The sequence below is a fragment of the Triticum urartu genome, chromosome 2A (assembly GCF_056163025.1).
Source record: "Triticum urartu cultivar PI428250 chromosome 2A, HENAU_Tu73, whole genome shotgun sequence".
Lineage (NCBI taxonomy): Eukaryota > Viridiplantae > Streptophyta > Magnoliopsida > Poales > Poaceae > Triticum > Triticum urartu.
Genome location: NC_141874.1, coordinates 624,096,646 through 624,111,778, shown reverse-complemented (window position 1 = coordinate 624,111,778; position 15,133 = coordinate 624,096,646). Strand labels below are relative to the sequence as shown.

Genomic DNA, 15,133 nt, shown 5'->3' with positions numbered 1-15,133 from the left:
GGATATGCACATCCCCTATAATGAGTATATCATATTTCTTTTTGACAGTACGAAGAGGAAATTCAAAACCTCCAATTATAATCGATGGAATTTTTCGAATGGAGTTGATACTGTGAACTTGAAGTTGTTTCCTCGGAAAGTGTACCGTATGCTCATTACCATTAACATGAAAAGTGACATTGCCTTTGTTGCAATCAATAACAGCCCCTGCAGTATTAAGAAAAGGTCTTCCAAGAATAATAGACATACTATCATCCTCGGGAATATCAAGTATAACAAAGTCCGTTAAAATAGTAACGTTTGCAACCACAACAGGCACATCCTCACAGATACCGACAGGTATAGCAGTTGATTTACCAGCCATTTGCAAAGATATTTCAGTAGGTGTCAGCTTATTCAAGTCAAGTCTACGATATAAAGAGAGAGGCATAACACTAACACCAGCTCCAAGATCACATAAAGCAGTTTTAATATAATTCCTTTTAATGGAGCAAGGTATAGTAGGTACTCCGGGATCTCCAAGTTTCTTTGGTATTCCACCCTTAAAAGTATAATTAGCAAGCATGGTGGAAATCTCAGCTTCCGGTATCTTTCTTTTATTAGTAGTGATATCCTTCATATATTTAGCCTAAGGATTTGTTTTGAGCACATCAGTTAATCGCATACGCAAAAAGATAGGCCTAATCATTTCGGCAAAGCGCTCAAAATCATCATCATCCTTTTTCTTGGATGGTTTCGGAGGAAAAGGCATGGGTTTCTGAACCCAAGGTTCCCTTTCTTTACCATGTTTCCTAGCAACAAAGTCTCTTTTATCATAACGTTGATTCTTTGATTGTGGGTTATCAAGATCAACAGCAGGTTCAATTTCTACATCATTATCATTACTAGGTTGAGCATCATCATGAACATCATCATTAATATTTTCATTAGGTTCATGTTCATTACCAGATTGTGTTTCAGCATCAGACATAGAGATATCATTTGGATTATCAGGTGGTTCAGCAATAGGTTCACTACAAGTTTGCACAGTTCTATCATTTTTCTTCTTCTTCTTTTTAGAAGAACTAGGAACATCAATATTATTTCTTTGAGAATCTTGCTCGATTCTCTTAGGGTGGCCATCAGGATACAAAGGTTCCCGAGTCATTCTACCAGTTCTAGTAGCCACTCTAACAGTATAATCATTTTTCTTACTATTCATTTCATCAAGCACTTCTTTTTGAGCCTTAAGTACTTGTTCTACTTGAGTGGTAACCATAGAAGCATGTTTGCTAACAATTTTAAGTTCACCTTTAATATTAGCCATATAATCACCCAAGCGTCTAATCATATAAGCATTTTCTTTAATTTTCTACCAAAATAAGCATTGAAGTCGTCTTGCTTAAACATAAAGTTATCAAACTCATCCAAGCACTGACTAGCAATTTTAGTAGGAGGAACTTCAGCTTTATCATATCTATAGAGAGAATTTACCTTTACTACCTGTGTCGGGATATCGAGGTCAGGAGGTTCTTCAATAAATAAAGAATTGAGATCATATGTTTCTTCAACATGCGGTATATTAAGACCATGTATTTCTTCAATAGGAGGTAAATTCTTAACATCTTCAGCTTTAATACCTTTTTCTTTCATAGATTTCTTTGCCTCTTGCATATCTTCGGGACTGAGGAATAGAACACCTCTCTTCTTCGGCGTTGGTTTAGGAATAGACTCAGTAATTGGAGCAGGAGCTGGCTCAGGAGGTGCCCAATTATTTTCATTTGTCAACATATTATTCAATAGAATTTCAGCTTCATCTGGTGTTCTTTCCCTGAAAAGAGAACCAACACAACTATTCAGGTAATCTCTGGAAGCATCGGTTAGTCCATTATAAAAGATATCAAGTATTTCAGGTTTCTTAAGAGGATGATCAGGCAAAGCATTAAGTAACTTGAGAAGCCTCCCCCAAGCTTGTGGGAGACTCTCTTCTTTAATTTGCACAAAGTTGTATATTTCCCTCAAAGCAGCTTGTTTCTTATGAGCAGGGAAAAATTTAGCAGAGAAGTAATAAATCATATCCTGAGGACTACGCACACAACCAGGATCAAGAGAATTAAACCATATCTTAGCATCACCCTTTAATGAGAACGGAAATATTTTGAGTATATAGAAGTAACGCGATCTCTCATCATTAGTAAACAGGGCGGCTATATCATTTAACTTAGTAAGATGTGCCACAACAGTTTCAGATTCATAGCCATAAAACGGATCAGATTCAACCAAAGTAATTATATCAGGATCAATAGAGAATTCATAATCCTTATCAGGAACACATATAGGTGAAGTAGCAAAAGCAGGGTCGGGTTTCATTTTATCTCTAAGTGATTCTTTGTTCCATTTAACTAATAACCTCTTAGGCTCATATCTATCCCTGCAAGCTAGAAAGCGGCAGAAGATTCCATATCAAAAAAAAAGATAACCCTCAGGGATAATAGGCATATTTTCATCATCACTATCATCATCGTATTCAGATTCAATAATTTCTTTTTCTCTAGCCCTAGCAATTTGTTCATCAAGAAATTCACCAAGGGGCACAGTAGTATCAGGCATAGAAGCAGTTTCATCATAAGTATCATGCATAGCATAAGTGGCATCATCAATAACAGGCGACATATCGGAACGAATAGCAGAAGCAGGTTTAGGTGTCGCTAGCCTACTCATAACAGAAGGTGAATCAAGTGCAGAGCTAGATGGCAGTTCCTTACCTCCCCTCGTAGTTGAGGGATAAATTGTTGTCTTAGCGTCTTTCAAGTTCTTCATAGTGTCCAGCAGATATAAATCCCAAGTGACTCAAAGAATAGAGCTATGCTCCCCGGCAACGGCGCCAGAAATTAGTCTTGATAACCCACAAGTATAGGGGATCGCAACAGCTTTCGAGGGTAGAGTATTCAACCCAAATTTATTGATTCGACACAAGGGGAGCCAAAGAATATTCTCAAGTATTAGCAGCTTAGTTGTCAATTCAACCACACCTGGAAACTTAGTATCTGCAGCAAAGTGTTTAGTAGCAAAGTAATATGATAGTGGTGGTAGCGGCAACAAAAGTAAGGACAGCAAAAGTAATGTTTTTGGTATTTTGTAGTGATTGTAACAGTAGCAGCGGGAAAGTAAATAAGCGAGAACCAGTATATGGAAAACTCGTAGGCACCGGATTAGTGATGGATAATTATGCCGGATGCGGTTCATCATGTATCATTCATAACATAATGTGACACAGAACTAGCTCCAATTCATCAATGTAATGTAGGCATGTATTCCGTATATAGTCATACGTGCTTATGGAAAAGAACTTGCATGACATCTTTTGTCCTACCCTCCCGTGGCAGCGGGGTCCTATTGGAAACTAAGGGATATTAAGGCCTCCTTTTAATAGAGAACCGGAACAAAGCATTAGCACATAGTGAATACATGAACTCCTCAAACTATGGTCATCACCGGGAGTGGTCCCGATTATTGTCACTTCGGGGTTGCCGGATCATAACACATAGTAGGTGACTATAGACTTGCAAGATAGGATCAAGAACTCACATATATTCATGAAAACATAATAGGTTCAGATCTGAAATCATGGCACTCGGGCCCTAGTGACAAGCATTAAGCAGAGCAAAGTCATAGCAACATCAATCTCAGAACATAATGGATACTATGGATCAAACCCTAACAAAACTAACTCGATTACATGATAAATCTCATCCAACCCATCACCGTCTAGCAAGCCTACGATGGAATTACTCATGCACGGCGGTGAGCATCATGAAATTGGTGATGGAGGATGGTTGATGATGATGACGGCGACGAATCCCCCTCTCCGGAGCCCCGAACGGAGTCCAGATCAGCCCTCCCGAGAGGTTTTAGGGCTTGGCGGCGGCTCTGTATCCTAAAACACGATGATTTCTTCTCTCTGATTTTTTTCTCTCCAAAAGAAAATATATAGAGTTGGAGTTGGCATCGGAGGACATCCAGGGGGCCCATGAGGTAGGGGGCATGCCCTAGAGGGGGGCGCGCCCCCCACCCTCATGGACAGGGTGTGGGCCCCTTGGTCTTCATCTTTGGCGAGGATTTATTATTATTTTTTCTAAGATGTTCCGTGGAGTTTCAGGTCATTCCGAGAATATTTGTTTTCTGCACATAAAACAACACCATGGCAATTCTGCTGAAAACAGCGTCAGTCCGGGTTAGTTCCATTCAAATCATACAATTTAGAGTCCAAAACAAGGGCAAAAGTGTTTGGAAAAGTAGATACAACGGAGACGTATCAGAGGGCCCGAGCGAAAGGTGGGGGAAGCTACCCACTTGGCACTTCGGGGAGCTGTGACGTAAAACCACTCCCGTTGCCACAGTCCGAACACCTCTGGAAAGGAACCCTTTGGCCATGGAGCGTCAACAACTTTGCATATTAGAGCACCTTCGCACGCTGCGTACTGCCCCTCGACCATCTTCGGCTTCACATCGTAGGTCTTGAGCCACAGGCCGAAGTGAGGGGTAATGCGGAGGAAGGCCTCACAAACGGCAATAAATGATGAGATGTGAAGAAGGGAATCCGGGGCCAGATCGTGAAAATACAGCCCGTAATAGAACATAAGACCCCTAACAAAGGGATCCAGAGCGAGGCCTAGTCCTCGGAGGAAGTGGGAGATGAACACAACGCTCTCGTTGGGTTCGGGAGTAGGGACGACCTGCCCTCGGGCGGGCAGCCTATGCGAAATTTCGGCGGTCAGATATCTGGCCTCCCTCAACTTCTTGATGTCCTCCTCCGTGACGGAGGAAGGCATCCACCGGCCTTGAAGGCTGGATCCAGACATGATTGAAGGTCCGAAGCTCCTGACCTGGGCTTTGGGTGTTAGAACTCGAGGCGGGGGAAGGATTTGATTGAGCACGGGAGGGAAAAAGAAAAAGCCTTGTCCCTATATAAAGGGGATGAATATCAGGCGTCCTCCTCGTGGTCGTTCGAGACTTACCTAAGATCTAGGAGTCATACCAATAGGCACGGTTGGGTTACCCATGTTTGTATTGATGAGAATCCCGTGATAAGGGGAACACGATCTCTGCTTTGACAAGACGTGTCAAGAAACCGCCTCGCGTTATGTGCGGGGCTGGTTAAACAAAAACGGTTCAAATAATTACCGGGCCGTGGCGTGATGTCATGCTACCAAAACGTGTCAGCAGATTAGATTTGTGGAAATATTATTCTCTCTACGGTGGTATGTGGAACTTATTTTGCAGGGCCGGACACTATCCTTGTATTCAAACTCTTCCGTGGTGTATTCGGAGGAGGAACCCGCCTTGCAATGCCGAAGACAACACTGCGCGCCGGACTCATCGTCATTGAAGCCTGGTTCAGGGGCTACTGAGGGAGTCCTGGATTAGGGGGTCTCCGGACAGCCGGACTATATCCTTTGGCCGGACTGTTGGACTATGATGATACGAGATTGAAGACTTCATCCCGAGTCCGGATGGGACTCTACTTGGCGTGGAAGGCAAGCTAGGCAATACGGATATGCATATCTCCTCCTTTGTAACCGACCTTTTGTAACCCTAGCCTCCTCCGGTGCCTATATAAGTCGGAGGGTTTTAGTCCGTAGGACAACATACAATGATACCATAGGCTAGCTTCTAGGGTTTAGCCTCTCTGATCTCGTGGTAGATCAACTCTTGTACTACTCATATTATCAAGAATAATCAAGCAGGACGTAGGGTTTTACCTCCATCAAGAGGGCCCGAACCTGGGTAAACATCGTGTCCCCTGCCTCCTGTTACCATCCGCCTTAGACGCATAGTTCGGGACCCCCTACCCGAGATCCGCCGGTTTTGACACCGACAGGGGGCGAATCCTACTTGGACTAGGAGTCCAAGTAGGACTCCCCCCTTGGCGCGCCCCTCTTGGGACAGCCTCCTCCTCCCCCTCCTTTATATACGTGGGCAGAGGGGCACCCCAAAGACACAAAGGTTGTTTCTTAGCCGTGTGCGGTGCCCCCTCAATAGTTTACTCCTCCGGTCATAGCGTCGTAGTGCTTAGGCGAAGACCTGCGCGGATCACATCACCATCACCGTCAACACGCCGTCGTGCTATCGGAACTCTCCCTCGACCCTCTACTGGATCAAGAGCTCGAGGGACGTCATCAAGCTAAACGTGTGCTGAACACGAAGGTGCCGTACATTCAGCACTTAGATTGGTTGGATTGTGAAGACGTTCGACTACATCAACCGCGTTAACCTAACGCTTTCGCGTTTGGTCTACGGGTACGTGGACTCACTCTCCCCGTATCGTTGCTATGCATCTCCTAGATAGATCTTGTGTGATCGTAGGATTTTTTTTTTTGAAATTGCATGCTACATTCCCGAACAAAGAACACCTCATCTTAGGTGCCAGCTCTCACCACTACCGCTCCACCTCACATTGTGTCAGCCTTCTCCTCCTCGTCAGCTTCAGCTTTTGCCGTCACGACCACCATTGCCATTTTTGTCGAAGGAAGGACTACTTATTCCTCTCCTCCTTCCATATATCACCTTAGAATCACCCCAGTTTTTCTCCGATGCTTGATTGGCTGCCATAAATTACTCCAAATGATCTTTTAATTCATTATTTTCTTTATTCTAAATGGTGTTAGATCTTTTACTTCATTCACCCGAAGTTAATTTTTTGACTCAAATACGCTGAGCATATATGTAGCACATGACGCATATGCTCGTGCGCACACACAAGAAAGAACAAGGTGCGTAAGAAGAGAACTAGAAACGAGCTATGCTAGTGACTACCAACCAAAATTTATACCTACCACCGGAACAAACTGAGAAGACCAAGAAGGAGTGTTGCTGGATCAACCGAAGGATTCCCATTGTTGAGACTACAAATAGAAATATCACACTCATTTACTTTGCTCAGTCTACACCTTGCATAAGTAGGAAAGTCCCCACTATCGTCATTGGCCACCGGACAACCTAGGTCAAATCTCAACACTAAGAGCCACAGACGCAACCCAATGACAATATTCCTCCAAGATAGCCATTGCACCTTGTCTTAGACTCCTATTCCATAGTCATCCCATATGGGTAAACTCGGGAACACTTCAAGGTGATGTGAACCTGGAACGCCATCGAAGGACTTCAACTAATTGAGACCTCACCTCCAACATGAAAATCCCTAAGATGGTGTTGTTCTTTTTTGTGGCTAGGTAGACAATAGTACTTAGCTTAACACGAATTCAAAGAGCAACTCATAGAGACCACGACTCACAAAAGTCACCTATGTTGGACGTGACAGAGATGCTTTCGTGCGTGAGAGAGAGAGGGGACCTAGCCGGATGTAACATGGTGGTTGGGACTCCACAGAGATGCTTTTGCAAGAGAGAGAGAGAGAGACCCGCTTGCGTCACTATGACCGGCACTAACATAAATCAAAGTATGGCTTTCACTCAAAGCTAAACCGGTAACCCCAGCCGAACACATGTGGGTTCCTTTACGAAACAACTAGGGAGAAAAACCTCACCCCGGGTGACACCATCATTGAGATTTCGCCCAGAAATCCCAGCTCCATCTCACGAAGTTCAACACGCGTGACATGTCCAAAATGTATTTATTAATTTTTGAAGTTTAATTACATAATTGCTATCATTTAGGAATTCTATAATTTTTGGACTATCCTGCTAAAATTGTAGACGAACAACATTGTTTTTTATGTCGATGAATTCATAAACATTTTTGAACTCCAAAAGATCTACAAGAAATTAGGCGAAGATAAGATGTTGACGGGAGATACCTTGGAAAGAAGGCATACCGGGGGATAGGCTTCATGGGCTTCTGTGAGGGACCAATGGTCACATACCGAATATTGATGCTCCCTTTAGGTGCAACTCCTATATATATTCCTACTAACACCCAAACTATCTAGAGATCATTAGTTTTGCCATCGCCACATAGCCCTATTCATTATCCGAGGCGAAGCCCTGTCATATTATCTTTAGATGACCCTTCCATGTTTTGATTATTGTTACTTTGGACAGCTAATCGCTTCATGCAACCTTTTTTTGGTTTAAGGAAGACATAAAGATGATAGGAAAAGAAGGACCAAGATGACTTTTAAGTTTGGGGTAGTCCTGCATCCCCTTGAAACCAAGGAGGTCAAAAGTCTTAAACTTGCGGATGTCCCCACATCCCCCTCTTCCTCAACTAGTATGATCTTCTTGAGGTACGTTTCTTATTTACTATCATAGTCTGTGTATTTTTTTTGGAGATTCATTTTTTTCAATTATTCTAAAAATAAAAGACATGAGAGAGAGGGGGCGTTTGCACGGTATTGCTTATATTTAATTGCTGAGCTTCACTTATATCTTTTAGGGTAAATTGTTGATGAAATTTTCCCTTTTATATTTTTCACTTGTTAATCACTTATATTAATGGAAGCAAGAGTGTTGGTCTTGAAAAAAGGAATGAGAATTCTTAACCCGTGCATTTATAAGAATCTTGAGTGTAAAAGAGTTAATGCTTGACAATTGTCTTAAGATGGTTTCATAAAATGGTTACTTGTAAATGGATCGAGTAATTGTTTACCTAGAGGGGAATCGTGTCTCTTATGTGCTCGTCCTCACCGATAAGGGTTGGCAATTGTCTTAAGAAGTTGGAACTGAAAGGGGATGTGTCGGTGAGGGGGGGGGGATGAGTCCGGGAAGACTCAACGCACGGTGGCGGCAAGGGGGCATAAAACAAAGCCGGGGCACGGTGCTTCTAGAGTCCCAATAAGCGGCTCCATCATGCTGCACATCCATCATCCTTGGCACCTAGTTGAGATTCACCAGTGGATGCGTGGGTAGCAGCAACGATTCGGGAAGGAGGGGCAGGAGAAGATAGCACACTCCCACAACCCCGGAGTCACCAGGGGAGAGGTGACACGGAGGTGGGGGGCTTGTGAATCTTCCATTGGAAGTATAATGTACATAACCACGTTGATGAGGAGTATGAGCTTCTTCACTATGGGCGCTGAGTGGCATAACAATGACATTAAGATTATTCTCTTGACCTACGCCACCATCTCAGATGTGCCCTTCGATTTCATGATGCCCCCTGCGAGCACATCATGCTATGTGTGGCAGAAGTGGCGGAGCCAAAACCTCAACATAGATGGAGCTAAACGTGTCATATAATGTTAGGAGGGGATAAATCACCTAGATCTAGCTAATTTTCTGGGACAAATAGAGAATTAGGAGCATACATAGGTGTATTTTCTGAGAGCTTGAGGAGTGGGGGTGGGAGGAGGGCACGACCACTGTCGGTCCCCCTGCCTCTGCCAGTGTGTAGCGACAACTAAAATTGTTCTTCAACAACAACCAAACTAAGCCACACCATCCACACCTGTGCATATTCCACTCCACTTTCCAAGGTGACACGGCTCTCACAAAATATCAAATGAATCAGTTTATTATTTATTCCTACATCATACGACGGACGTGTTTTGCGTGTGCGAAATGGGGAAGCAAATTATTGAATCCCATCAATGGAACCCAACAATGAAGCCGAAAAAAAACCCTATATATTGATGAAAATTGCATGTTTGAAATTTATCTGGCTGTTGGGTCGCCAGAACATGGGCAGGATCTCGTGGCTCTCGTAAGTGCCTTAGCATTTGTGATGTTTTCACCGAAAAGAAGTCAAGTACCACACCACAAGTCCAATTTTGCCTTGGACAATCTGTTGGCAGCTTTCATGATGTCTTGGACCCCAATTTCGCCTGCCAACACTTCAGACATGTAGCATCACAAGTTAACTGGTGGCTGTCCACCGGGCACGAGCTACGTGGACCAAGCCCCTCCAGTCACGACCAAATGAGGCCGTGGCTTCCCCCGTTTGCCCCAAAATCTGAGCTGCTTTCACTTGCCGGGTAACTGGACCTCCACGTCATGGATTTCCTGAGATTTCTACGAGAACCCACGTGGCCAGATCCCAGCCGTCGGAATCAGACAGTTTCCACCAGCAGATGCCCGTAAAAACCAGCGCGACGGAATCTCCTCCATGGCAGGATAAGGTGCCTTCGTCCCGAACAGCGTGGTTCTTCCATTCCCAGCCTCCAGTTCCCATCGCGAATCATGGCCAAATGCTACTCCGACTGGCCTCCCCTCCCCCCTCTCCATCCGTCGAGAAGATCGTCGCCCAACACCTCCCTCTGCACGATCAAGCGGCAGCTCGCGTCCTTCGTCCTGCACTGCTCCCGCTCCTGCGCCTCCCCCGTTCTTGAGCCCAAGAACTTGCCCGGCGAGCTCCATGTTTTTTCTGCTCCGGCGCCGGCCAAGGCGGCGCCGGTGTCTACGCTTCCCGACGCTGCGAAGCTCGGCATCTCCAACAAGTTCATCCGGGGCCTCTGCAGCGACCGGCAGACCGAGCCGCTCGCCTTCGAGTGCTACCGGAGGGCTCTGCAGCAGCCCGAGTTCCGGCCGGACAAGAAGACGATGAATGCGCTCACCGTCCAGCTGCTCCGGTCCAAGCAGTGGAGCTCGCTGGAGCACCTGGTCCAAGATTTCATGGCCTATGGGGTGCTCCCGGAGAGACGGACGTGCGCGCGGCTCGTCGCGACCTGCGTCAAGGCGAGGAAGTTCGGCCTCGCCGACGTGGTGCTCGGGGTCCTCGAAGGGAAGAAGGGCCCGGCCGCCGCCGTGTGCTTCAGCTCCGCGCTGCAGGCGTACAACAAGCTGCACATGTATCGGAGCACGGTGCTGCTGTACGAGCGGATGAAGGCGGCCTGCCTGTCGGTGAACGCCGACGCCTACCGCGCCGTGATGGCGGCGTTCGGGGCGCTGGGCGAGCCGGACGCGGTGGCCTCGCTGTTCAAGCAGTACAGGTCTCGGAAATGGTACCCCTCCGAGACCTGCCTCGAGACGTACACCATCGCCTGCGACGCGCTGGGGCGGGCAGGCAGAGCCCTGGACGCGCTCAAGTGCCTGCGGGAGATGGAGGCGGACGGCATCTCGCCGGACGCCGCGATCTACTCCACGGTCATCGGCTCTCTGGCGGACGCCCGGGAGACGGCGTCGTCGGAGGACGTGTACCACGAGGCATGGAAGAAGGGGATGCTGCGAGATCCAGACATGTTCCTGAAGGTGATCATCATGCAAGTCGAGACCGGGCTACTGGAGGACACGCTCGGCGTGGCCAAGGACATGAGGGAGATCGGCCTGAGGGTCACCGACTGCGTCCTCTCCACGGTCGTCAACGGCTTCGTGAAGAGGAGAGGCCTGAAGCCAGCCATCAGAGCGTATGACAAGCTGGTGGCCATGGGATGCGAGCCCGGGCAGGTCACCTACGCGTCGGCGATCAACGTGTACTGCCGGCTGGGGCGGAGCGACAGGGCGGAGTCCGTCTTCTCGGAGATGATCGACCGGGGCTTCGACAAGTGCGTGGTGGCGTACGGCAACATGATCTCCATGTACGGGCAGATCAGGAGGGCGTCGGACGCCACCAGGCTGCTGGCGCTGATGAAGCAGAAGGGGTGCGAGCCCAACGTGTGGGTGTACAACTCGCTCCTGGACATGCGCGGCAAGCTCGGGGACTCGAGGCAGGCCGAGAAGATCTGGAAGGAGATGATGCGGCGCAAGGTGCAGCCAGACCGGGTGAGCTACACGGCCATCGTCGGCGCGTTCAACCGGTCGGGGGAGCTGGACCGGTGCATGGACTACTACCAGGAGTTCAGGGAGACGGGAGGGACGGTGGACAAGACCCTGGCCGGCCTCATGGTGGGGGTGTTCTGCAAGACCAGCCGGTTCAACGACCTCATCCAGCTGCTGAGGGACATGAAGCTGCAGGGCACCAAGCTGGACAGGCGGCTGTACATGATCGTCCTCAACAGCCTCCGAGAGGCCGGGCTGGAGGTTCATGTCAGGTGGCTCCAGGATTACTTCAATTCCGTGGAGGAGAAAACCTGATTTCGCGCTCCACGAGTGCCTGATGTTCATCTTCAGCATCGGAGCATGAGGATTTGGGTGTCTGGGGAAGGCACTGCTCTGTAAATTTGAAGAAAAATAGGTAAATATTTGCTTGCCTCCATGCTCCTTGAAACTACGTGCATGCTTCCCTGAATCATGGAGAAATTGACACTGTAAATGTATTGTAGAAAATGGCACCATTGTACCAAAATGATCTGATTCCAGAATTCTCGGATAAGCTGTATAGCTGAATAATTCTGCATTCATGTCGGATTCGATGATACTCTTGTACAGTTGTATTATAGCCCCCGTGGCGGATGTAATAACTTGTATCGATACTGAATTTCTCACATTTGCTCACATTGGGCTTGTTACGATCTTCGGATTTAATTTGCCCCTAGCTTTGCATCCATGGAGGCGGTGACCGGCAGTGCTTTGCCAGACTGCCAGTGCGCAGCTCAATCCGACGGCTCTGTCTGCATGGCATCCCCATTGACATGGCCGTGCTGACTAGCTTTGCTGCCTTTGTCGTTCTACTCCATGGCGGAGTCACGGACACGTTGCACAGACGAAGCAACGTACGGCTCCATCGCCACCGGTGCACGTCGGCACGGCGAATGCCAGGACGCCACTGCCCGTGCCGGCCAACATGCACGTCTTCCCAGCGATGCGTGCCTCCGTCCACCGCACATTACAGTCTGAAGACGACCGTCTTGCCACCGCCGCTGCTCCACGTTGCCATCGCTCGTTGGCAGAAGCATGCCGCTGGACGCTGCTCCGGCCGCCCCACGTGTGCTCCAGGGCGTCGAGCAGTCCTCCCACCACTCCGCCGTGAGGCGAGGCTGCCCGCCGAGGCTAAATTTCGTATTTTGACCCCTTTTCCAAACCTATCGAAATCTAACCTTAATTTAATTTTTTTTCGAGATCTGACCATTTTGTTATGGTAGGGTATAACAGCCTATCGCCAAGGTCCCTGGCGGTAGGGTTGCATGCCCTACCGTCAAAAACCTTTTAAGTATTGACCATAATGCGCGCTCGTGCCTACCACCAAGCACCTTGACGGTAGGGTTGTGCAGGCTACCGCCAGCCCTTTTGGCAGTAGCGATATTTCCTACCGTCAAAGTCCCTGGCAGTAGGCTGTTAGACCCTACCGCCATGGACTCTGGCGGTAGTAAAAGGGTCAGATCTTGAATTTTTTTCAACATAGGGTCAGATCTTGAATAGGTTTCAGAAAAGGGTCAAAACACGAAATTTTGCCGCCCGCCGAGTCCGGCGGGAGGGAACTGGATGAATCGGGTGTTCGAAACAGGCAAATTTACTGCTAAAATGAGTCAGGTGTCTTGTAACTTGTTTCATAAAAAACATTTTTCTTTGCGTTTAAGCCATTCATCTCATCTCTGCAGCAGGAGATTCCTCACCGGATAAAAGATAAGGAAAAAACAAAGAAATCACATAGATAGTTTTTGGGAAAAGCATTTCTCATCTTCTTGGCTATGCCGAGGAGTCAGTAGAAACTGAACTCTGTAACTCTCTTACTTAAGCTGAGTTGACCAGTCGATGTGGAACCATAGGAAGCCGAGAGAAAGATAGAATAAATAGAATACAGCTCAACATTTGAAGACTGGAATCTCTCTCGTATACCTCCAAATTCTATTCGAGCACTACACCACGAGGACAAATTGTGGATGCACACTAGGTGTGCTCGTTTGTAGGTCCACTATTATAGATCCCATCAATTGCATAATTGCAGGGTGAAAGCATGTAGAGAAGCCTGTAGAGAAACGGCCCAGCAGTTGAAAAGGCAAGCTGCTCTTAGTTGGAGGACAGCGGCTCTGATTAACTCTGTCCTCATAAATATAGTTTTCTATATGCTTTCTTTCTTTTAACTTCCAAAAAGGGACCTGCAAAGACTAGACTATTTTAGATTGCGATTATTTTGGCAAAGAGATGGTGAAAAAATACATACTAGCCAAATGAAGCATGGTTTGTAGGGCGAAAGACCAAGATGGCCTTGGAATTCATGGCCTGCAGGTCAAGAATGAGGCCCTACTTTTTTTTCGACAAAAGGTGTTCTTTATTGACTCAAGATATAGCATCGTGAGATACAATTATAATGAGCACACATCCGGCCTCTGCATAACAAAGATGCACACAGCGAACACTAACACACTTACACAAAGTATCACGCCGGCAAATAACAAAGTGATTAAAGACCGAAGCTATGCATAGGAGGAGACAAAAGAAGGGAAAAAATCCCGAAAACAATGAAAACAACAATTGATGACATACACCAATGACCATCAGGACCAACCATCTCTTGACAGTATAATAACTACAATGAAGATTCTCCAAAAGTGACGCCTACGAGAAGAGAACGAGGCGCAAGTGCCGCCGTTGCCCGATCCAACCACTGTGGTTAGACTGTGGGTTTCACCCTGAAGTTCAAGTCCGAGTAAACTCCAAGCAATGCCTTCATCAGGGTAACGACGCCGAGAACGCTGCCATTGCGTTGTATAACCAAGGGTCAGACCTAGGGCTTTCACCCTGAAGCTCGAGGTCATCCAATCAAAATCATCATATGTTGTCTCCTCCACTTGCCTCGATCCCAGTAGCTGCATACGCGCATGGTCTTGACGACGTGCTGAGGAGCCAAGGTGAGAAGCGGTCACGATAACACGACGAAGTATATGACGGAGAGGAAGGGCACCGGCACTGCCAAAATCCTGAGTCTGGGACACTTCGGATACCCCGTACCGTCCTCACAAGTAGAAGTCGATGGCTGATCTGCATCAGACAACACCACCAGGTGCTGCTACTAGCTCTGTCGTCCTCATCGCGAACCATGTGCCACAGGAAATTGCCGTTGTCACCGATCAGAAGGACAAAACTACAGGCCACGCCGTCTAGCCGCTACCGCAACCACTTGGGTCCAGGGCAATGCAATACAAAGCATACGGCAAGATCCATGGCGCCTCCAGCCTTGAATCGGAGCAGAAGACCACCATGGTCGCAACCTCCCGATGGGCAGCTTGGGCGACGACTGTGACCTGCAGGTTGTCCACCACCTAAACCCGCTGCACCCTTGCGCTGGCACCCCCAGATCTGGGCTTCATGGTCGATGTAGCTCCCACATCTCTCGCGTGTGATGCACCTACACGTTCAGGGAAGGGAAAGGGGAAAACATGCAC

At 47.4% G+C, this 15,133-nt stretch overlaps 1 protein-coding gene across 1 annotated transcript; it reads left to right on the top strand.

Moving 5' to 3' along the window:
* Positions 1-9,981: 9,981 nt before the first annotated feature.
* LOC125539262 (Pentatricopeptide repeat (PPR-like) superfamily protein) lies at positions 9,982-12,305 on the top strand. Its single transcript, XM_048702674.2, has one exon. It carries the CDS (start codon positions 10,116-10,118, stop codon positions 11,943-11,945), a length of 1,830 nt encoding a protein of 609 aa, XP_048558631.1. The 5' UTR covers positions 9,982-10,115; the 3' UTR covers positions 11,946-12,305.
* The last annotated feature ends 2,828 nt before the right edge of the window (positions 12,306-15,133 follow it).

Excerpts from the sequence above, each read along its gene's own strand:
- LOC125539262 (XM_048702674.2), top strand. The coding sequence starts at position 10,116 with ATGGCCAAATGCTACTCCGACTGGCCTCCCCTCCCCCCTCTCCATCCG.